Below are 22,754 nucleotides of genomic sequence, written 5' to 3' on the forward strand. Positions count from 1 at the left end.
TAGCCCATATCCTTCAAGAAGACATTAATGTGCAGCACGACCAGGGGCCACAGGACCAGCTGTGGCCACGGCACACATCTGAAACCACAAAGGTACGAACCAACACGGCGTGGACGCTGAAACAATGTCAGCCTTTCTCATGGCGTGGTGTTACTCTGACGGGCCTGGTGGATGTACAGACATGATGAGAGGGATGTGTTTTCACTGTTTCATACACACAGTAGCCTTCCATATACAAGGGAGGGACGAGGCAAGCACAACTGACGAGGACAACTCTCCCCCCCTTCCATTTCCACATTCCTCACAGGTCCCCTTTGCATCCTTTATCACTGAGTTCGCAGATGGCTCCTGGCTCCTGGCTCTTCCACATCAGCCTTTGTGGAGCCTCAACTGCTCCAAAGCCCAGAAGAAGCTTCCAAATGCACTTAAAATGGGAGTAAATATCTAGAGTGATTGAGTATTCCCTTGTGATTACAGGTAAATAAGTGTGAACAATGTGATCTGGCTGTTTCCCACAGCTTTTCTTTAGTATGAGACAGAGGGTTTGTTTCAGTTAGCCTGCTTACACACCTTCAACACACAGAATAGCAACATGAAAGGACTTCCCTCTAAATGCCATGTACATTCCTTTTTGAAGAGATAGTGCCTGTAGTTGGAGCAGCCCGGCTGAAAGATGCCCTGTGGAGTGTTTGGCCCCTACAGAGGGGGCCTCGCTTTGTGTACATCCTCTCTGTGGCAACACGGCGTACATTTAGGAGCCTATCGGCAAAAGCAGGGGACGCTGCTTGCTGGCAAATATGAATATGAAGACCAATGTTTCCAAATATCGAAAATATTGTCCATGCACATGTTTTCTGAAGGAGGAAGACACTCAGTGTGTTTGTTCACAGGAGAACTCCACAGGACACCCTCAGTCAAACCAAGCCCCCGCTCACTGCCACACGGGGGGGGGGCAAAATAAGACAATGATGGCCTAAAGATTAACCAGAGTCAAAGCTCTTTAACAGCCTGACCACAAACACAGCAGTGTTATTGTGCCCCCCCCCCCTGTTCAGGATCATCTTCATGAAGCAGCCATTGATTTTGGTGTTCAAAAAACAACAATCATACAATGACCCCCCCCCCCAAAGTAGAGTCATTGATAAAGTGGAGCACAACCACATGCACAACAGATGTATCCACTTCATCTATGTGTCCTGGATCCACTCTTCTTTCTCTCTACACCTCCACTCTTTCCTCACCCCCTTCTGTCTTCATGCTCTTAGGGGTTTGAGCAGCTTCAGGCTTAACTTGTCTCCCTCTTTCCCTCCATTTTCTTCCCTCAGCAGCTGCTGCTGCAGCCCCAGCTCCTGGCCCCGTCTGCTCTGTCCTCCCTCCCCCCGCTCAGGTTGACAGTACCTCCTGAGCCCTCGGGCGGCTGGCTCAACACCAGGGGCTTCTGGGACTTCAGCTTGTGAGCCACCGTCATGAAAATAGCCTCCACGTGGTCACTGTTTCCTCCACCGTAGTTTCCATCTCCTTGGCTGTTTGGGTTCTTGGCGGACGTCTCGAACACGGGCATGGAGTGGGTGTCGGCAAACTGTTGCGCCACGTCCGTGCCTACCCGGATGGAGTCCTGGAGGTCGCACTTGTTTCCCACTAGGATCCTAGGTACCTCTGTGCCCAGCGCGTGCTGCTTGCACTCCTCAATCCAGGCTGGGAGGCTGCGGAAGCTGGCAGCATTGGTAACGTCGTAGACAAAAACAACAGCGTGCACGTTGCGGTAGTAGTGCTGCACCATGGACTTCCTGAAGCGCTCCTGACCTGCAGTGTCCCACAGCTGGATCTGTTGGGGGACAATGTGGAAATGGATCAGTGAAAATTGAATTGTGTGTGATCCAAAGTCTAACATATCTTAGATATCCTATATCCAGTGTGTCCTGGAGCTGCCTTGGTGTCCCACAACTCTGAAGAACACATCGATGAGCCACACTGTTGCACTGAGTGACAACTCAGATAACACACACTAAATAAGATAACACACTTTTCATGATGTAACGTAGTTATTTCAGATTTGACAACAAAGTTAACTGAAAGTTCTCCTTACCTGGAAATCTAATCAAAGATGTGAAGGAGTTGCATTATGGGAACTGTAGGATGCTGTGTTTTGGAGCTCGACCCATACTAACAGTCAGAATAGTTCAAGCGTTGGTGCTTTGACTTTGGCTGTTCTTTAATGTGTCTGGCAACACTAAATCACCAGAGTACCTAGTGTGGGCTCGTTGGCCCGCTGTGAAGGAAAGGGGCTCTAAAACTAAATAACCCCAATGGGTTCCCCCACGGGGCCAGTGGTCAATGGACCAGAGTGAGTGAGCAGCACTACTTCATTTATGACGTGCCCTCGAACAGAGCTTCACCCTCAACTGCTGCACTGGAGGCCCCCAATGGGCCGCAGACATGATATATGATATGATCAGGTATGATCAGATCTGATATATGATATGATCAGATATGATCAGGTATGATCAGATATGACTGACTGCTCAGCAGCTGTGGGCGCACACACACACACACACACACACACACGTAACCTTGTACCTAAGTTACTTTTAGTCGTGCCTCTCCAGCACTAAAGCGGTACATGTGAGCCCGCTCTCCCCTACTGCTCCCACAGAGGCACAGGCTGCAGGATGACTGACTGTCCACGGGGCACAGAGCCCCGTCCTGCCCCCACTAGAACCACCCAGGGCTGTGAACACGGGCCCCCGTCTGCCGCCGCATACCTTGATTTTCTCGCCGTCAATCTCGACCAGCCTCTCCCTGAAGTCCACCCCGATGGTGGCCTCGGTCTTCTCGGGGAACCTCCCGGCACAGAAGCGGTAGGTGAGGCAGGTCTTCCCGACCCCCGAGTCCCCGATGACGATGATTTTGAAGATCCTGGTCCGAGGCGGCGGCAGACTGGAGCTCGCCAGAGAGCCGGAGAATTCAGCCGACGAGCCGATGTCCGCCATATCACACCGACCGGCTGGTGCACGAGCCAGGGTAACGGGACTGCTGCCGCGAGACCAGCTCGGAGCCTCTACGGCATGTGTGGAGAACACGTGACGCTTATTCGACGTCCAGATGTGACAGGGACCGCGGGGGTCTTCCTCTGACACAGGCCTCCCACACCCACTCTCCCTCCGGAGCCACGCGCCGTGTTCACCGAGGAGGTCTTCTCGCGAGACCGTAGACTGTCTGTGCGCGAGACACGTCGGATGTAGCGTTCAGGTTCCGTGGGAAAGAATGTAACCTCGATGTCTTGAGGAGAAAACGGTCAGTCAGACTCCCCGGCGGTGAGTGCAGGTCACCTCTGATTCATTTGATTACACCACTAATACAGAATATTATTCACATGTGTGGAAGTCTGCCACCATGATAAATAAGACACAGCAATGAGAAACTTTATCAAAATGACTGTTGTTCTACACATCATGTTGTTCTCATCGGTGGGAATGGACACTCTTCAGTTGCTTACACAGATGAAACTAGAGACTAAACTCTTCAGTCACATGATGTCTTCTTACATTTCGGGTCAATAAACTGTGTTGAACAGATTCTGTCATGCTGACTCACCTATATTAGTGAAAATATTATATGCAAAATATGCAAAAGGTGTCCCATGTAGCACACTGATTTTAATTCCTAATGTGAAATTCATGTGTTTCACAGAAATATAGAATTTTTTTTATTGAAAAAAAATGTACGGCATTCCCAATAGTCTCCATTTAAATGAAGCAGTGACTCAAAATCAGAAGCAGAAAGGGTTACTACCAGGCCACACAGGACACGTCTCTGCTCCACAGGTGCAGCTTAAAGGCCCCACATTTAGCTCTTGCTCTCAAGTTCATACTTGTATTTGGAGCTTCTACTAAGCGGGTTTCTTTGGTTTGACGTTCAGAAACACATTATTTTCTGTCTGCTGCCGCTGTTTTCAGCCCAGTCTGAACACTGTGAAGAGACGACCTGCTGCTTCGCTCTCGCCTTCCACATCTTCGTGAACCTGCAAGCTGGTGTTGAGTAACGATGGAGGACAGGCTTCAAAATGACGGTCCACAAACCAATGAGTGACATCATGGTCGCTACATCCACTTCTTATATACAGTCTATGAATTAGACGTATTGGCTAAACTGTGTAACAATGGTGTCCCTCAAGTAATGGTATTGGGCCCAAAAAGACTTTTTCCCCCCAGAGTAACTCTGAACACTGGTGTCTCAGCGAGCAGGGATGGTATAAAGGCCACCACAGCCTCAGGGTGAGCTCTGACACGTTCAGGACACATTTATATTAGTGGTAGAAGATCTGGAAGAGATAGCAACCCTCCGAAAGCCGGAGAAAAGATACGTTTGTGTATATAGTGAGATCCTTTGAGATGTGTTTTTAAGTGTTTCCATGGAGCACACCTACAGTTTACTTTGTATTTGCACTCCATACTCAGTAAATCCATATGCATTGAACCCTGTGTGTTATTTTGATTATAAAGTAAAGTGTTTAGTAAAGACCTGAAGACATGTTGGCCCATCTGAAGGGTTTTCCACAACACTACTCCGCTGGCTGGTGTTTCAGTGGTTAGCCCACCAGCTCAAGCGCGTGGTGAAGGTGGTTGGTGAGTTAGCCAGCTGATGGCAAAACCTTTCTTGTCTGTCAGAAAGTGGTTAGTGACTTTCTGCATCCATACATTCATGGGCAGAACCTGTCACAATTCCTCAATTTGGAGTGTGAGTGTATGTGAAGTTTAGTCTCTTCTACAGTGGTGATTCCTTTGTGTGGACTGTCAGAATCTTGTGAACATGGCAAACAAGGTTGTGATGTGTGTGAAGACTCAAGTTGAACAACATGTTTTTTGTGTTAAACAGGAGTCCAGCACTATGATATCCTTTTCCTCAGATTTTTCTCTGAGTCTGAGTTTCTGCCGTTGATGAAAACAGACATTCCTTCATATTAACATTGTGCCACATGGTTATCTACCAGAACTTCACGCTTCACGCTTGTCTGTTTGAAAATGACTGTCTGCTCTCTGAAGGCTTTAATTCAGTCTGGGAGCTCTTGGTATTTTTGATTGTCTGGCTGAAGTGGTCAGGGCTGCTCAAAGCGTAGGCCTCATCCACTTTCCAAAGATCTGAGAGGAAGAACCACAGACTTTACTCCTGTGCTGTCAGAGGATGAGTGAATTCTGATGCACCAGGCTGCGTAGAAGGAACCCTGAACCCTGACACCAGCAGAACCTTCTGTCCTTCTACCCCTACAGTGTCCTGTTTTGGAGAGATGCTGCACTGGAGACATGGATGCTTCCCACAGTGAATTTACAGCTGTGCTGTGCACTTAACCAGTAGAGGGGAAGGTAAGCACAAGTGACTTTGCGAAACCACCAAAGTTTTTCGCTGCTAAAAGAGAAGAGACTGCTAAAAGAAGGATGAGGACTAAGGCACACAGCCACACAACAGACATCACATTCAGCGTTTCCTGCTTTTGTCAACTTCAACAGCAGCCTTCCTGAGTGCTGGTTGTAGATTTGTCCACAGTGGCCACTGCACTGTCAGACAGCAATAGCAAGTCCTGCAGGTATTCAATTCAATTCAATTCAATTTATTTGTATAGCCCAATATCACAACAGAGTGTCTCATAGTGCTTTACAAATCCGCCTGAGTATCTACCTATTAATTATTAAAAGACAATGCACACAAGGTTGCAGAGGTGGTGGCGTTAGGGTGGGCTGGTGCTGAGCCTGGACATGGTTAGTTTAGTAAAAGCACATCTGGTTAACTCCTCCACCACTGATCAAGTGCTGAGTACAGCGGCTTTCCTAAGCTCTTTAGTGCGGATCACGCAGGGCCGTCTCCCATCCAGCTGGTGAAAGACGCAGGCAGCAATACAAGGAGCTATGAAAGGGCAATGCTTTGTGATGCAACAGAATAAAGTGAAAGTCTAGTCTAGACTGAACTGAGCATGATTTGCCTCGTGACGATTCTCCACATTAGGGGCATCATGCCTCAAGGTAGCAGGTAGAACTTATCATTCTCTCCAGACACTAAGGGATGTGCTTTGCTTTTTGTTACTTCACTTGGATGTTTGTGATGCCTCGGACTGATCCATCGGACTGATCCATTGGCCTCATCGACTGCTGGACTCTTTATTAGATTGTTTGTTCGCTTACACCTGTGAGACAACTCTGCTGTGATATTGGGCTATACAAATAAATTGAATCGAATTGAATTGAATTTGTACTTTGCAGAATGATGTACATGCAGGCTTTGACGGTAGATGATCTAAAATGATCCTAAATGTTACACAAAGTGGCTTTATGATCACGAAAAGGCTAAAACAAGGAAGCTAATCTGGACCTGCTCATTTTGTTTTATTACAGTACTGGACTGCAAATAGACAACTGATAAATGGGGGATTAGGTGAGCTGGTAGCTGGTTCTATGGCATGCATGCATGCAGCTTGTTTCCTGAAGGTCTCCAAGTCAGAGGCTGCTACAGTGTTATTCCTCCCTGCAGACATTCATTCTCACTGTCTTTCACTGAGAAGCTTTTACTCTAGCTCCTTTTACTCTCAACAGGGCTTTTTCTACCGTTAGTCCATTGTTCATGTTAACAGTTGTGCTTCGTCTACCTGACAAGTCGAGATGTCTGCTGGACCAAGTACTGATTTTAAAGTCTTGTATATATCTGAGTGCATTAATTGGCAACCTGCTCTTTTATTCCCTCAACGTACCAAAAATGGTGAGGACTACATGTTTCTTTGTCTCTTGAACAAAGGGCTCTCTGAACTCAAAGTCCTTTAGTTTCACACATATGTGCTAAACGCACCCCTCGATCCAGCTTTACAGCCAATGTGTCTCCCATGATCCTACAACCTCAGGTTAACAAAACCAGAGTGTTACATTAGGATTGAATATTACAACAAAATGTTTTCAATGTTAATTAGAACTTTAAATCATAAAGTGTTTCATATGTTCCTCAAACATTGTACAGGTCAGTGTGACCTGACAGACTGGTGTCTCCTCTATTGTTTTAAGAAGCAGATGTAATATCTTGATTGTAAGAAGCAGAAAGTTCTTGTTCTTCCTGCTAGATACATGCCTACGCAGACAATGCTGACGGCTGGTGGAGACTGACACATGAACCCACCGGACCAATCGAACAATGGTTACGTGTGATATTGTGATACTCTACCCTTTAAAATCTGTTGGAAAACCCAGTTCTTGGCTCCTCTGGCCAGAACCTCGCCCCAAGGTCTGTCATGAGCCCAGCGCTGCCTGAACCCCAGCATTGTATTGCATTGTATTTCACCTGTGAATCTGAATTAAAGGCGCTTCTGAGACCCGACTGAACCCTCCGGCTGATCTGTGAATAATCTCAGGCTGTCCATTAAAAGAATGCGGGTCTGTACAAGAGCTCCCTCACTGCTTTTCCAGTTCCAGGCCTGCAGCTTTCTCCTCCAGCTCCAGCCTCAGTGTGGCCTGTACCAGATCAGACCACCTTTTTCATGGCAGCGACACAAAGTCCTGCCTGAACCAAGTTTATCAGCACCAGCATGTATGACCGGAAGTCTGCCAGCTGATCTTCAGCTGGCACAGTCACAGTCACAGTCACATTTAGTTAGATTGTTTGTACTGCATGTTGATTTTGTTCTGTTTTAAGAAAAGTGTTCATCCACATGCTGTCTTCTTTAATATTGTACAAGAGTGAATACTGCCAACCTCTACTCTGTCAAGAACTCTGAAATCCTTCAGCTAGCTGTCAATGTGGTCATTTTGGTTTTAGTTATTAAGTTAGTTATTAATCATAATACCAAATTGATAGCTTAGTTACTTTATGAGACTGAATCTGATACATTGGTTTCTTTTCCTTGTTTATCGAGGTGGTGCCCCAGTCAAGGTGGACTTCACACTAAGTGAATTAATAATTGTCTTAGATAATTATTAATTATCTCTGATAGCCAAATTGCCCCAGACACAGTGCAAACCCCAACATTTTGGTGCCGCCGTGTAGGACAAGGTACCATTAGCACACAGTGTCCTTGAGCAGACAGTCAGGGCAGGTGTGCAGGAACCTCTGGTAGGTATGGGCAAACACAAAGATTCAGGATGACGACAATATTCTTGAATATATGTAGAAGTTAAACTGTGCTGTACCAAACTCTGAGCCTGTAAAACAGGTTAAACATTAGACCCCATTTGGAGAAATAAGTCATGATTTATATGTATTGGGTGTGATTACAGGTGCATGTCCTCAGTGTGTGTGCCCTTAATGACTTACGGTAGATCTCTACGGTTTGTGCGTAAATCTGAGACATCCATCTTTCCTATGATAAGATCAAATAAGATGAAACTTGAGTGAGCATTGTGGGAAATCATGGGGTGTTTCAGCAGGAAAATAACACTTAAAAACTACAAGTCCACAGCAGTGACAGCAGCTCTGTGACGATGTACTTAAAATGTAAATCTAGTATTTTTAAACACCAGTTACCTTATGTTTAATGTGTCGAAACAACAAAGTTACAGCAGCTAGCCAAGATACCCTCAGTGTCACTTCAGTGTGGGTACATATTATAACTCTTCTTTATAAAACTCTATATGCGTATTTCTCTTTAGAGTGCAACTCTATGAATGTCTTCCAGGAGAAAATGTGTGATACTGCCAGGCAGAAGACAATAACGGCAAGACGGCTTAATAAACATTTGTGACCATACCATTTGTGTGAGTCACACCTAGGATGCCTATGGAACACAATTCTGACTGCAGTTCACTTAACCATCAGTGTCATCCTGATTGATTGACTGATTGATTGATTGATTGATTGATCCTACAGTTACACATAGCTCCTTTAACACGTGAGGCAAATGACGGGCTGTCAGTCAAGGCCAACTACTGGCCATCACTTCTTGGCAGCTGGAGTCCAGCTAACCAGAGCTAGTGTCCAGGAGCAGCCGGGACAGCTCCCTGTCCTGACAAATACCAGTTATACCACTGATATAAAACAAGACTGGACTGTCTTTGGACTGGATTGATTTCTCTGGGGGAGGTGGGGCGAGTACATACCTGCACTAGTCAGTGATGCAGGTCATTTTTCACCCCCACCCCCATTTCTGAAACCTTAATCACTTCATCTTGAAAGTCCTGTCGACTTTAAGACACTGAGCCAATAATTATAAAGAGATGGCCGGTCACGAGGTAATAGCTACACAACACTTGTGCTAACAGTGTGCTACTAGCAGCCTCATCCAGACACAGTGTCCTCGTTTGCTCTTTTTCCAAAGCAGGCTCTGCCACTTGGTTTAAGAAGCGTAAGATCAGCCTGTGAGCGACTGCTTTGCACTTTGTGATGTGTGACTGACGGACACAATGCAGAAGCCTCCAACTACAGTATAAATAAAGGTGTGCCAGTGCAAAAGCTTGCTGCTCAGGAATAGAATCCACAGCGTAGGCCAGTCAGATACATGGCATGTAAAGTGTTTCCCTTTGTTGATCCATTCATTTGATCCTATTTATAGGACCTAAATACACCTTTATACCCGTATGCAACTGGCAGCATGTGTTCACATTAACTGCAAGCGGTAAATATCTTGCTAGTTGTGCATACTGCTGACCTGTTCATACTCTGGTTGTGTTGCTTTAAGTCCACTGTCATTGTAGGAGACTGTGCAGCACTGTGGGTCAGAGGGGAGATGTAGTTCCACTATGTGTTGTAAAAGTTATGGCTGTATAAGATTAGCCTGATGAACATTTCATTTTTGCACCACAACATTTACAGTGTAAAAACAGAGACATGAGTCAGAGGTCAGTCAGCCTTAGTTACCAAGTACATGTGCACATACATGGGAAATGACTTGGTGTTACACACGGCTGACAGGAAGACAGAAACAGACACAAAGCTGAGCAAAGATGGGTACACAGAAACATTCAGCTATAATGTACATACAAGTCAGAGGAAAAACTGTGATGCCCGTAGAATTATACACTGTTGCCCATAAAGTTGGAATAATTGTTCAATACCCCCAATTTAGTTAAAGCCTGAATACACAGTTTGCAAAGGTTCATTGTGGTTTAAGTTTCACTGTGATATGTTTGGAAGAGTTTGATCAATAAGGTTGAGAAGATATACACTTTATTTATCAAGAATAAATCACATTGTCACAATCATTTCATGAGAAGAAGTAAAAAACATTTGATTCCAACTTTATGGGCAACAGTGTGTATAAAACATATATATGTAAAGCAACAACATAGGTCTATATACAAGTCAGACTGTTTTTGTAACAATCGATGTAATGCATGACTTTATATACATGCAGTGCACACATATGTGCAGTATATGTATGTGAATGCCAATGTTTGCATCTGAAGATGAGGAACTTGGCTAAAGTAGTGATATATTTCAAATTTTACATTTTTCGGTGAGAAGGAAAGTAAGTCTTCAATTTTACAGCAAATCCAGACATTTAAATGGGACAAGAAATCTGGGATTCATTACAATAAACCAATAAAAAGGAACAATCAGTGAATATTACAAGAACAAATCCATGTACTCTGAAAACATTAGGAGAAGAATTTTAAGTCTGCTCAATTGTTCATTTTATGGATGACAGAGGGAATCTACTGAATTCCACAGTAGTGAATGAAAATGCTTGACAGGTCATTTCTTTCCAGCCTGTATCATTTATTCTTTCATTAATCCCATACTCTGTCCTACACAACTAATAAGCTAATAACAATAATAAGACCTAATAATAATAATAGTAATAATAATAATGAGAATTAGCAGACTGTTGTGGTGATTCTTCATGCCTCCAGGCTAAGCAGATGTTGACAATAAGAATTCAGTTTGAGTTTTGTGATGATTTGACATTTTTTATCTTCTTCTGTGATAGTAAACTGAACGCCTTTGGGTACTGGAGCGCTGGTCACGTATCACTAAACTTTGTGAACTTTGTAATGGGTATTTTTCACTATGTTATTGACATCTTACAGACCAAAAATAATTCTTAGAAAAAAACTGCCACAGAGAAATTAATAAAGAGTTGTTTGCTGCACCCTTATTGTCAGAGAAGGCCTCGGCAGTACAAATAAATCAGAGTGTATGATCACTGATGTTGGCCCCTGAAAATGATGCAGATGCCACAGATGATGTAATAACAGACTAATCACCTGTACACATTTTCTTCATCTTTTTCAGAGCCCTTTGCTAGTGAATGTAATGTGCTTGGCTGACACTGTTAGGAGGTCATTGTCTCTCAGTGTACTCCAGTGGAGGGCACAGCAGTCTGTCTGCTGTAGATACCTCACAGGTGTGAATATAAATAATCCTACATAGCATGTACCGTCCACAGAAAACTATTATGATAGTGTTTCATGATACACTACTGCGTCCATTCATTCGGCATCCCTGATGTAACACACGTGAAACCTCGCGTACCTCTCGTTACATCATGACCTTCACATGCCCACTGCATGTGTCTGTCCTATTCTCTTCATGATCACAAAAAAAGCTAAACCTAGCGGATTTTTTTTTGTTCCTATATCAAAGGCCTTTAATATTTGATTCATAACACATGGTCTATGAAATGCATTTATTCGTCTAGCAAACAGCTCCATAACATTTGCTTAACTGTTAAGAAACACTCAGGCAGTGCATGTGCAGCCCCATTTGGGGTCCTGCGGCTGTGCATGGTGCAACATGTGTTGGATAATTCCAGAAGAAGCTTCGCAGTTCCTTAGCTGTAGCCATCAGAAGACAGGACCGGAGCCGTAACTGCACCCTGGGCTGTCCGTGTGAACACTCCCGGAGACTTCTGCTCTTTCAGCTCTTCTTCTCTGCTCAACTGTCCGGGGAGGCTGCCTCGACTTTATACGCCGCGAACGTTTTGTTAAATTTAGTTGTTAGCTGTTAGCTATTAGCCGAGTGGTCAAAATGTTGAGTGTCGCCAGAAGCGTTTCAAGGACTCTCCCGTCAAGGAACTGTACAAGAAATGTGTCCTCTCTGGTAAAGAAGGTGAGCTTCAGGCATTCTTATAGAAGTGTCTGTGCATGAGCTAGTGTGACCGTAGTTATGCTATCGGAAAATAGCCGGCTAGCTTTGTATGCTGAAAGTGCTAGCTTGAGGCCTTATCTAACCGTGACCATCAAGGTGTCATTTGTTGTTCACTATGAAGAAGCTGCCTGTCTTATTGAACCGGTGTGGTCAGTGACACGGACATGAAGTGTTGTAGGCTAAAGTCACCTCACCGCTGTCGGCCCACTGTGAGAGACCGACAGCTCGGATGTCTCCCGGTGCCCACAGCCTCCAGTTCCCTCATTAACCACGTCACGTGTCGGGATCAAATCTGCGCACTGCGCCGTGTCTGCGAGGAAACTATCAAGTTCTGCTCTAATGCTCGAGCTTGAAGCCGACGTGTGTGTTGTGGCTCACTGGACTGAAGCGGATGGGTGGTCGGTGACCTTCACTGTGGGTGCCCCCCCGCTCCCAACATGCTGCAGCACTTCCCTCACGATGTTCCCTGCCACTGACTCAGGACCCTCTGTAACAATCCTTTACCGGAATGTTTTCATACACGAGCTGTCAGCTGTCTTAACACTGCACCACGGTCAGATTTGAAAGCCAAATAGCAGTATTTGATATTGTGAACAGTTGCTCTGATTATCCATGTCTACACTGTCCATGTCTCGGACGCTGCTCATTGTCACACCATGTTCACGTAGACTGAGAATTGTTGCCAAAAGACACCGTCTGTTTGTGATGTCTTCACAGGCTTGCTGGAGTGGCTTCCAACCAGATGCACTGAGAGCTCTGTCCAGGAGGGACTATGCGTGAGTAGTGGCACAAAACCTAAGAAAGGAACCAGTAACAGTTAAGGAGACTTAGATTGGTGTAAAAACTGACCAGTGTGAGCTCCAGTCCTCATTTAGGGCTTAGAACTATAGTTTCTCACAGTGTACTCGGCTATCAGAGTGCCAAGGAGTGGAGTTTGCATGTTCTCCCCGTGCTTGGGTGGGTTTTCTCCAGGTTCTCCGGCTTCCCCCCCACAGCCCAAACACATGCAGGTTAATTGGTGACTCTAAATTGCCCGTAGGTGTGAGTGTGAGTGGTTGTCTCTGTCTCTGTGTGTTGGTCCTGTGGTTGGCTGGCGACCAGTCCAGGGTGTACCCCACCTCTCACCCACAGTCAGCTGGGATTGGCTCCAGCTCCCCCGCGACCCTGACTGATAAATGGTATAGATGATGGATGCATGTTGACAAGTATAAAAATATCCTCCATTATGAAGTAAACATCTCTGCTCTTGACTGTTAGAACACCCAATGCTACATCTATAAGGCTGCTGCTGATGGTAATGAAATAATGATCACAATGATGATAATTATGTGTGTGTGTGTGTGTGTTCAGGTCCGAAGCTGTCAAGGGTGCGGTCATTGGCATCGACCTGGGAACCACCAACTCCTGTGTGGCAGTCATGGAGGGGAAACAGGCCAAGGTGAGGATGAACACACACTTGTCATGGGAAGTACCGTGTGTGGTACTATCTTCGATAGCTCAGCTCATCAACACGGGACAATTCAGTATGTTGAACCAAGAGTATAGTGGCCCCTTTATGGGCAGCATTGATAGAAGTGTTAGTTAAGTGTTAATATGCAAACAACAATTAGTGCCTTTTGGCTTGGATTCTTTCTTGAATTGCTCATGTTCCTCATTTCTTTGCGAATTCATGAGGAAGCAAACTTTCCGTGCGACCAAGTTCTATACAAAGTCAATGCAAAGATGTGAAATCGCGGCAGGCGACGTGATGGATGCGGTGGGCGATGTGAATCAGGGGAATTGTTGAGTTGAAAATATTCAACTTGAGTGAGAGATTTGCCGGGCAGAGAGCTCCGGTTTCCTTCAGTGAACGTATCCTAGAGGGGAAACTCACAACGCCAACAGGCCCTGACATCCTGTCATCCAGCTGGAGTCTACTAGGACCCAGAGCTCAATGATGCCACTCGCCACGTTACAGAGAGACAGACAGAAGACGAGAGGGCTGGAGTAAAGCCAGCGGAAAGTCGAACTGCCTGTTAAATTCTGAAAATATGTGACTTTAACTACCTTAACTACTTAATTCTAGTGTTTGGTCGTACTTTTCTTGCTTGGCTTAAGCTCCAAGCAGCACAAGCATTAGCTCCGCCTCTCCTGTCATCGTGTTTACTTGCCCAAGTAATGTGACTAAACAAAAATGATCTGGCGAGCAAACTCGAGTGAGTATCGTAAGGTGAGCGTTCACTTTGCGTTTCAGAAACATGACGGCATGCTCCAAAAGGCTTGGTATCATCAGCCTCGGGAGTGAGCTGCAGTCGGTGTCTCTCCCACACTGAAAAATGTGGAAGCATGATAGAAACATTTAGTCTGTTTTTGGTCAGAAAACAGTCAAAGGATGACCGAACCTGTGTGTGTGGACACGTGGCTCGTCAGACTCTCCAGGAGGTCCAGTTTCCCTTTATGTTCAACCCGAGCAATGTGTTTGTCAAACAAGGCAATTTACTGAATAATTGAAGAGGCAATCATTGTCAGTGTGCTCCGACACTGGGAAGAGACTATGACACGGATAAGAGGCAGTAGTTTGTTGGCCTTTACTCCACATGTCTGTCAAACAGATGATCCGTGGGGGTGATGCCCCCAGTCTGACAAAACGGCTGAAGGATTTCTCTTTGCCTGTCAGGTGTTAGAGAATGCAGAGGGAGCCAGGACGACACCCTCCGTCATTGCCTTCACAGCTGACGGGGAGCGGCTGGTGGGCATGCCCGCCAAACGGCAGGCTGTCACCAACCCTCAGAATACCCTGTACGCCACCAAGAGGCTGATCGGACGTCGCTTCGACGACTCCGAGGTCCAGAAAGACATGTGAGTGCACCTTTTGCCCTTCTTGTTAAAAACCTCACTCACTGATATTACATATATTACATGTTACTTTCTTTTACAGGAAGAACGTCCCCTATAAGATTGTACGTGCATCTAACGGTGATGCTTGGGTAGAGGCTCATGGGAAATTATATTCCCCCAGCCAGTCTGGAGCCTTTGTCCTGATGAAGATGAAGGAGACTGCAGGTAGGACCACAACTACACTGGATACATTTCTGTAGTGTGTCTGAGCGTCAGTTTTGGTAACGATGTGGTATGTGTGTTTCAGAGAACTACCTGGGAACCAAAGTGAAGAATGCTGTGGTCACCGTACCAGCTTACTTCAATGACTCTCAGAGACAGGTACACACTCTACAGTAGCAGTTTAGTAGGCCTGTGTGTATCCAGTCTGATCTTCATTTCTATGAAAGTATATACAAGAGCATTAAGCTAAGGTGTCACATTTGACAAAGAGTAGCTCTAAGATGTCCAATATGCTAAACTCAGGCCTCCACCAAGACTGCGGGATGTCAAGCACTCTGCACCAGTACTGGTTCCATGATGTGTTTTGGTGTTAGAATTTTATCAAGTGTTCACCTCCTGGACTTTAGAAACAGAAAGTTTCTTTTTATCTCCCCAAACCAGTAAATCCTCCGTTCTAGTGTTGGTCCCTGGGAAAGATGCTGCTGAAGCACCTTGGATTGAACTGAAGAATTAAAATGTGCACAAAGAGATGGAAACAAAATTCATTATTCTTCTACTGAGATATGAACCAGCCAGTTTGTTCTGATGATGCATTTTTATTCTCATGGAGTACTTGATCCATCTGTTGCTTTCTACTTATCATCCCTGGAGCTTGTGTGGCCAGCACCTCACACTATTCCCAACTGTACGATGTGTTTGTGTGACCTCCAGGCTACCAAAGATGCTGGTCAGATCGCTGGTCTGAACGTCCTGCGCGTGATCAACGAGCCGACAGCTGCTGCTCTGGCCTACGGCCTGGAGAAAACCCAGGATAAGATGTGAGCAATGCCACTGCTGCTTTTTGAGACGCCATTATGAATGTTCTTCATAGAGACACGCTTGATATTTTACTCTGTTTTTGGTTTGTTTCATCACTGAACTGACTTGTTTCTGTGTCCAGCATTGCTGTGTATGATCTGGGTGGAGGGACCTTTGATATCTCAGTCCTGGAGATCCAGAAGGGAGTTTTTGAGGTGAAGTCAACCAACGGCGACACCTTCCTTGGGGGCGAGGACTTTGACCAGCACCTCCTCAAACACATTGTCAAGGAGTTCAAGAGAGAGGTCAGTCATTGTAATTTTGGTCAGGCCTTTCTCCTGTAGTTGAGTCTGCTTTGTCAGGGTTTCACAAATTATGTGTTGTGTTCTCAGTCTGGCGTGGATCTAATGAAGGACAACATGGCTCTTCAGAGAGTGCGAGAGGCTGCTGAGAAGGCCAAGTGTGAGCTGTCCTCTTCACTGCAGGTACATAGAACGTCCTCACAGGTGTACAGTACACATTTCTGACCACAAAATACTCCAGACCAGACAGTCACTGAAAACCTCCAGTGTGATCTTCAATGTTACTGATCTAAGATCAGGTCTTTATCTTTGAACCCACAGCCCAGCTCTCAGTCAGCTGTCCAGAGTGTGTGTGTGTGTGTGTCTCAGTGTTATAGTGCAGGTAAAGAAGTGTATTTGTAGACTGATGCAGCCTTGTGCAGATACTCATGGAATGAACTGGTGTATGTATTGATTTAAGTTGAGAACATCCATACATGATTTTAGTTGGCACATGCCATCATTTTGGATAGAAACATCATGTTGGAAGCCGTTGGAGATCTGTTTGTTTCCATGTGTGCTGTGTCGTATTGATCAGTTCTACTGTGTCATGTCTGAGGTATGTTAGTGATCATCATGTTTGATAATGAAAATATGATTTTTTTTTTTTTTTTAAGCCTTCATTTGAATGGCTGAAATGAGATCATGTTTAAAGCTGTTGCAGGGGTGTTCTTGACACACATCTGTTTCCTCTCCATTGAATATTCAACTCTTAATACTGACAAAGTTGAACTATTAATAAGCATTTATGGCTTGACAGCATCAGGCATTTTGTTCCTGGTGATCTGAATGATGATTTGACTCGTATTCTCTCTTCCAGACTGACATCAACCTTCCCTACCTGACCATGGACGCCTCTGGTCCTAAACATCTCAACATGAAGCTGACCCGCTCGCAGTTTGAGGGCATCGTGGCCGACCTGATCCGCCGCACTGTGGCTCCCTGTCAGAAGGCCATGCAGGACGCCGAGGTATCCAAGGGTGACATTGGAGAGGTGCTGCTGGTCGGAGGCATGAGCCGTATGCCCAAGGTACCGTATGAGCCCTGAGCCCCAGGCCCTAACAGTTCTTTTCCCCACTGTATTTTACACTATGAGGAGGAGGGCATAAAATCATACACAGCTCCAAACTCCAAGACTTGTTTCCACGGTGGTCCTCCATGTAAAGATGACAGGGTGACATTTTTGTGCCCACAATCCAACACAATCCTCGGTTCCTGGGGAAACGTGGTCGCTGGGCTGCCTGGCAGTCAATAACGGTTACAACACGTTTGTCATTGAAGAAGGTGACATTATCCAGGCAGTGTTGTGAAGAGTGACATCTGCTGACCAAGAGTAGCTTCACATCTAATGTGGATTCTGCTGCTGTGGAGGGTTTAAGCAGCATTGTTTCACTCAGAGCCCACTGTTCTAACCCACTGGTGTTCAGCTCCGTCATGCACTACTTTTAAAAATAGATTCTTGCTCTCAGCCACAGGATATTTGTATTTTGTTCCTGTGATGTAAAAGTGTGCAGTGTTTCTGTAAGCATGAAACCACATGGCGTTTTACTTGTGTATTAGACTGTAAAGCAAATGGTTTACTTTTAGTAAGTGTTTTTATACCCGTGTGTCTGTTCATCTCATCCTTTATGTAAAATTTGGACTTCCTGTAAACTATTTTTTAAATTGCTAATGTAATTTTATACTTATTTGCACTACTACACAAGTGTAACTCAGTTTGCCTCTACAGGTTCAACAAACGGTCCAGGACCTGTTCGGCCGCGCTCCCAGCAAGTCCGTCAACCCTGATGAGGCTGTTGCCATAGGAGCAGCCATCCAGGGTGGTGTTCTGGCCGGTGACGTCACTGATGTGCTGCTGTTGGATGTGACACCCCTGTCTCTGGGCATTGAGACCCTGGGTGGAGTCTTCACCAAACTCATCAACAGGAACACCACAATTCCCACCAAGAAGAGCCAGGTACTTAAAACCTCATTGAAGTCTACAGAAGGAGGCAAACGGCTCAGTCTAGAGCAGTCCCTCACGCTTTGATACGTGAGTAATCATGTCCTGAAGTACCGCTGTCTGCCCCCCCCCCCCAGGTGTTCTCCACAGCAGCTGATGGACAGACTCAGGTGGAGATCAAGGTGTGTCAGGGAGAGAGAGAGATGGCGGCAGACAACAAGGTCCTGGGCCAGTTCACCCTGGTGGGAATCCCCCCTGCACCCCGCGGCGTTCCTCAGATTGAGGTCACCTTCGACATCGACGCCAACGGCATCGTCCATGTCTCCGCCAAGGACAAGGGCACCGGCAGAGAACAGCAGAGTAAGAGGACACACCGACAAGTGCTGCGTTCACATGTTGTTACACATGATTACACGTATTCTGAATGTGATTATTCATGTGTGTCGATATAAAGGCAGAGGATTTCTTGGAGAATAGACGACATGCGTTTGACTGTTAGGTCACTAGTTTTAATTTACAGACTGCTACCCAGTTAAGTGTGTGTGGGCGTCCTCATCTCCCTGCTCTGTCCTCAGTTGTGATCCAGTCATCGGGAGGTCTCAGCAAAGACGACATCGAGAACATGGTCAAGAATGCTGAGAAGTACGCAGAGGAGGACAGGAGGAGGAAGGTAGAGAAGGAAAACACTCACAGCATCTCTGTGTATTTCCTGTGTTTCCATGTTCTTCGCACCCACGCTGTCGTCCCTCTTTAACCCTCTTTTTATTGTGCACAGGACCGTGTGGAGGCAGTCAACATGGCTGAGGGCATCATCCATGACACAGAATCCAAGATGGAGGAGTTCAAAGACCAGCTTCCTGCAGATGAGGTAGGACCTTTATCCAGAGGGGTGGAACCACAGCTGTGGAATGCTGTGTGCTGCACTACGTATTTGTTGAGCGGATGATCCCACTGTGATTGTGAGCGATCTTCCAGATTGTTGCATGTGACCCGGCTTCACTGACTCATGTTTCCTCTCACAGTGCACCAAGCTGAAGGAGGAGATCGTGAAGGTCAGAGACCTTCTGGCCAACAAGGACTCAGAAACCGGAGAGAACATCAAACAGGCGGCCAACACTCTTCAGCAGGCCTCACTCAAACTCTTCGAAATGGCCTACAAGAAGGTAGGAGCAGGCGTTCACGTTCTGAATGTGATGTCAGAAAGGATGCTCTTCATGTCTGAGCTTCAGCCCATAGATAGTGGTGGTGTCTGATAAATGTGAGACCATGTGTCTCAGTGTGTTTGCCTGTTCATACACCATCTGCTCTTGCTGTTGGACCAATTCTAAATGAAGAACAGCACTCTGGTGGCATTTTAACAGAAGAGTGAGATTATGTTTTACTTTAAAGGATCTTATTGGGAGGAAGTTTTCCAAGAAGAAGTTGGTAGTTGATCATTTCAGCTCTATTATTTCTGTCTGCCTGTAGATCTTTGACATTATGGGATGCTCAGCAGACTGCTATGGCCTGACTAGAAGGCTCTGGGTTACACTAGCAATTATTTGTCATGAGTTAGATGTTCGTACCTTAGTGTGTATGATATAAGAATGTATATAACATTGTACCAAACTACATGAGCATAAATGTTTGTCGCTGATGAGAGAATGAGCAGGACACGGGAGCTGTAAAGCGAAGCGTTGACGGCTCCAGTGGGACACTGACGTTACTTAATTCCACCGTGTTCCTTCCTCCCTGCAGATGGCAGCAGAGCGGGAAGGCGGCAGCAGCAGCAGCAGCAGCAGCTCAGGCTCGTCAGAGGGAGAGAAGAAAGAAGGCCAGCAGTAGACCTTTGCACTTGGGCGTCACTGGGTTTCCATGACAACAGAGGACTGTGGGGGCTGACTGGGCGGACTAGGTTGGGAGGGTGTCGGTCTTGAGTGACGAGCTGAATCTTAGTCATTCTCAACGTAATATATTCTTCTACTGTGTTTTGGCAGTAAAATACTCTAGTGAAAAGATAAATGTCACTGTATTCTTCTCCATGCCCTGTTATATCCTGTCTGTCTGTAATTTAATCGTCCCATCAACAATGTCATGTATGTTTATTTTTACGAAGCTGATAATTTACATTCTGAGGTAGTAAAAGTTCTTCTTTTTGTTTAAGACATCATGGAGGTTTCATGTTTTTGGCTCTGTCCTCTGAAGCAGCTCAGCTTGTATGAGCCGAGCTGAGCTCAAAGCCCTCCTCCGTCGACATGATCCAAATGTGTACACTGTTCTGAATCAGTTCTAGCTTTCCTCTTCAAGTAGTGTGCTCAGAGCACCTCGGAGGCGTGTGTGTGCGTTTGGCTTGCAATGGCTGGAGCTCGTCACTCTGAAGAACCGATGCAGAGCTGTGTTAATGAGCTGCTTCCATTTCACCAATCTTCTTATTGAACTGTTGCCGTTGTCCCCCTGGCTCCTTTAAGCCAGATGGCATCATTCTCCTTCCGACTAACGGGGGGGGGGCGGGGCAGAATATAAATAAATAGAATGTATGTGAGGATGCGATGACACTTTAGATGGCGTCTCACTAGTGGAAGAATGGATGTCCTTGATCTGTGAGGAGCCCTGTGCTCTGGTTCTCTGCACCGTGTTTCCTTCTGAATCACGTCTGAAGTTAAACCGGAGAGGAGTCAGGCGGCTGGGTGTTTTTGACATTGCACAGTAGAGGATGAGGCCTTAGTATTGTTGGCGTGGGGGGGGCCAAAGCGGTACAGGACTGAGGGGCGGTGTGAGCCTGGCTGTCGGCCCCCCTCCACAGGGGTGCTGAGCTGCTCTGGGGAAAGTGACTGTTGCTGTGTGCCGGCCTGGTGGGATCCAGGGGAGCAGAGAGGCAGGCAGGTGAACTCAAATTTGGGGCAAAGTGTTGATATTTTGGGGGGTGTGATCATATTACTGGAGTGACAATTGAGGGTCAAGATAACTGTTGTCTTTTCTAATAAAAATCTGAAAAATGACCCCGTTTGGTTGATGATGGTAGACTGCAGAATACACAGCTATAGTTTTACCTGTACAAACTACAAATGTTAGCATTCTAACATAATGTGAATACGTTTTAGCACGTCACTGAGCATGTTCTCATGCTGATGTTAGAATTCAGCCCAAAGCGCCTCTGTGCCTGCAACGGCCTCACAGGGTTAGGGTTAGCTAGCAGGGCTGGAGACTCTAAGTGAGAATACACATAACAATATTTAAAAATGAGATGATTAAACGGAGGAGAGGTGACATCTGAGGTTTAATGTCTAAATGGGCCCAACACACAGAATGATCTTCAGATGAGTAAATACAGAAATGTTCTTTAGTGTTGAGCCTCAACAAAATATTTCTGTTTCATTTAGGAGTGAGCATCAGAGGCTACAGAGTGATGTTCAGCACATGATGTACAGTGACTGAAGAATCTAAAATATAAAGTGAAGTGTCTTATCAACAAGGTAGCCTCCTTTTTCTGTGATGACAGCTTTACACACTCTTGGTATTCTCTCCATCAGCTTCATGAGGTCACCTGGATGGTTTTCAGTAACACATGCGCCTTGTCAGGAGTTAATTTGTAAAATTTCTTGCCTCTTTAATGTGTCTGAGACCATCAGTTGTGTTGTACAGAGGTAGGGTTGGTGCACAGTCCTATTCCACTACTGTTCTAGTCCACATTATGGCAGAACCAGCCAACTAAGTAAAGAGAAACAACAGTCCATCATTACTTTAAGACATAAAGGTCATTCCCTTCAGAGGATTTCAAGAACTTGTTTCCTCAAGTGCAGTCGTGAAAACCATCTAACTGATGAAACTGGCTCTCATGAGGACCCCCCAGGAAAGGAACAGTAGCAGACACACCTCATCATCAGCTGTTCAGAGGAGACTGAGTGAGTCAGGCCTTCATGGTGGAGCTGCTGCAAAGGAGAAACTACTGAGGAACAACAAGAAGAAGAGAACTGCTTCTACATGTGTGGTTCCCACCATGAAGCTTGGAGGAGATGGTGTGATGGTGTGATGGTGTGTGGGGGGGGGGGTACAACATAATAGTGATACTGCCAACTGCACATGTAATGTCCTCTGTAAGCTGCTACTGATGATTGATTGTTTGAAGAAGGGGGTCATCCTGTGTTCAACACTTCACTGTCACACTGACACTTGAGGCTAAAAGTTCTGTACGGCTTCTTGATTCAGAGTCAAAGTTAAGGAGGTTTACTGAGGCCATGTCTTTAGTTTAGTCTGCCCAGGCATCTGAGCATCCTCTCCCTTCCTCATCCAGCAGAGGGAAGCAGTGCCTCACCGTTCAGCTTTGTTCCTACAGTGTATCTGCAGCTGGATCATGTGGTCGTCTTCAGTGTGGAACTGTCCACACTGCTCCATTTTCACCGGACAGGTTTAGGATGGCTGTTTTTATACTTGGAATAAAGGAACTTCTTTAAACGGAGACTAATCATTGTGTGGCCTGTAATCGTGACAGTGACATTATTGTATGCAAATGTAGCATGATGGTTCCTACACTGTAGACATGTCAGTGATGCTACATTTGTGCTTCTGTTGGCTGAAAGAGCACATCCGGACCACCGAGGAAG

General features: G+C 45.7%; 2 protein-coding genes across 2 annotated transcripts; one reads left to right on the plus strand and one right to left on the minus strand.

Annotated features, from left to right (window-relative positions):
- Positions 1–1,147: 1,147 nt before the first annotated feature.
- On the minus strand, positions 1,148–3,212 carry rab33ba (RAB33B, member RAS oncogene family a). The gene is made up of 2 exons (XM_070836888.1): positions 2,763–3,212; positions 1,148–1,825 (listed from the first exon to the last, which is right to left on the minus strand). The coding sequence occupies exons 1-2, from the start codon at positions 2,988–2,990 to the stop codon at positions 1,322–1,324; spliced, it is 732 nt and encodes a 243-aa protein (XP_070692989.1). The 5' UTR covers positions 2,991–3,212; the 3' UTR covers positions 1,148–1,321.
- An 8,504-nt stretch (positions 3,213–11,716) lies between these two features.
- hspa9 (heat shock protein 9) lies at positions 11,717–21,152 on the plus strand. The gene is made up of 16 exons (XM_070836528.1): positions 11,717–12,015; positions 12,772–12,830; positions 13,405–13,492; positions 14,711–14,892; positions 14,972–15,096; positions 15,179–15,252; positions 15,805–15,911; positions 16,034–16,196; positions 16,284–16,376; positions 17,053–17,262; positions 17,962–18,189; positions 18,312–18,534; positions 18,750–18,844; positions 18,950–19,042; positions 19,197–19,337; positions 19,912–21,152. Exons 1-16 carry the CDS (start codon positions 11,935–11,937, stop codon positions 19,996–19,998), a joined length of 2,049 nt encoding a protein of 682 aa, XP_070692629.1. The 5' UTR covers positions 11,717–11,934; the 3' UTR covers positions 19,999–21,152.
- Positions 21,153–22,754: the final 1,602 nt, after the last annotated feature.

The sequence above is a fragment of the Pempheris klunzingeri genome, chromosome 9, assembly GCF_042242105.1.
Source record: "Pempheris klunzingeri isolate RE-2024b chromosome 9, fPemKlu1.hap1, whole genome shotgun sequence".
NCBI lineage: Eukaryota > Metazoa > Chordata > Actinopteri > Acropomatiformes > Pempheridae > Pempheris > Pempheris klunzingeri.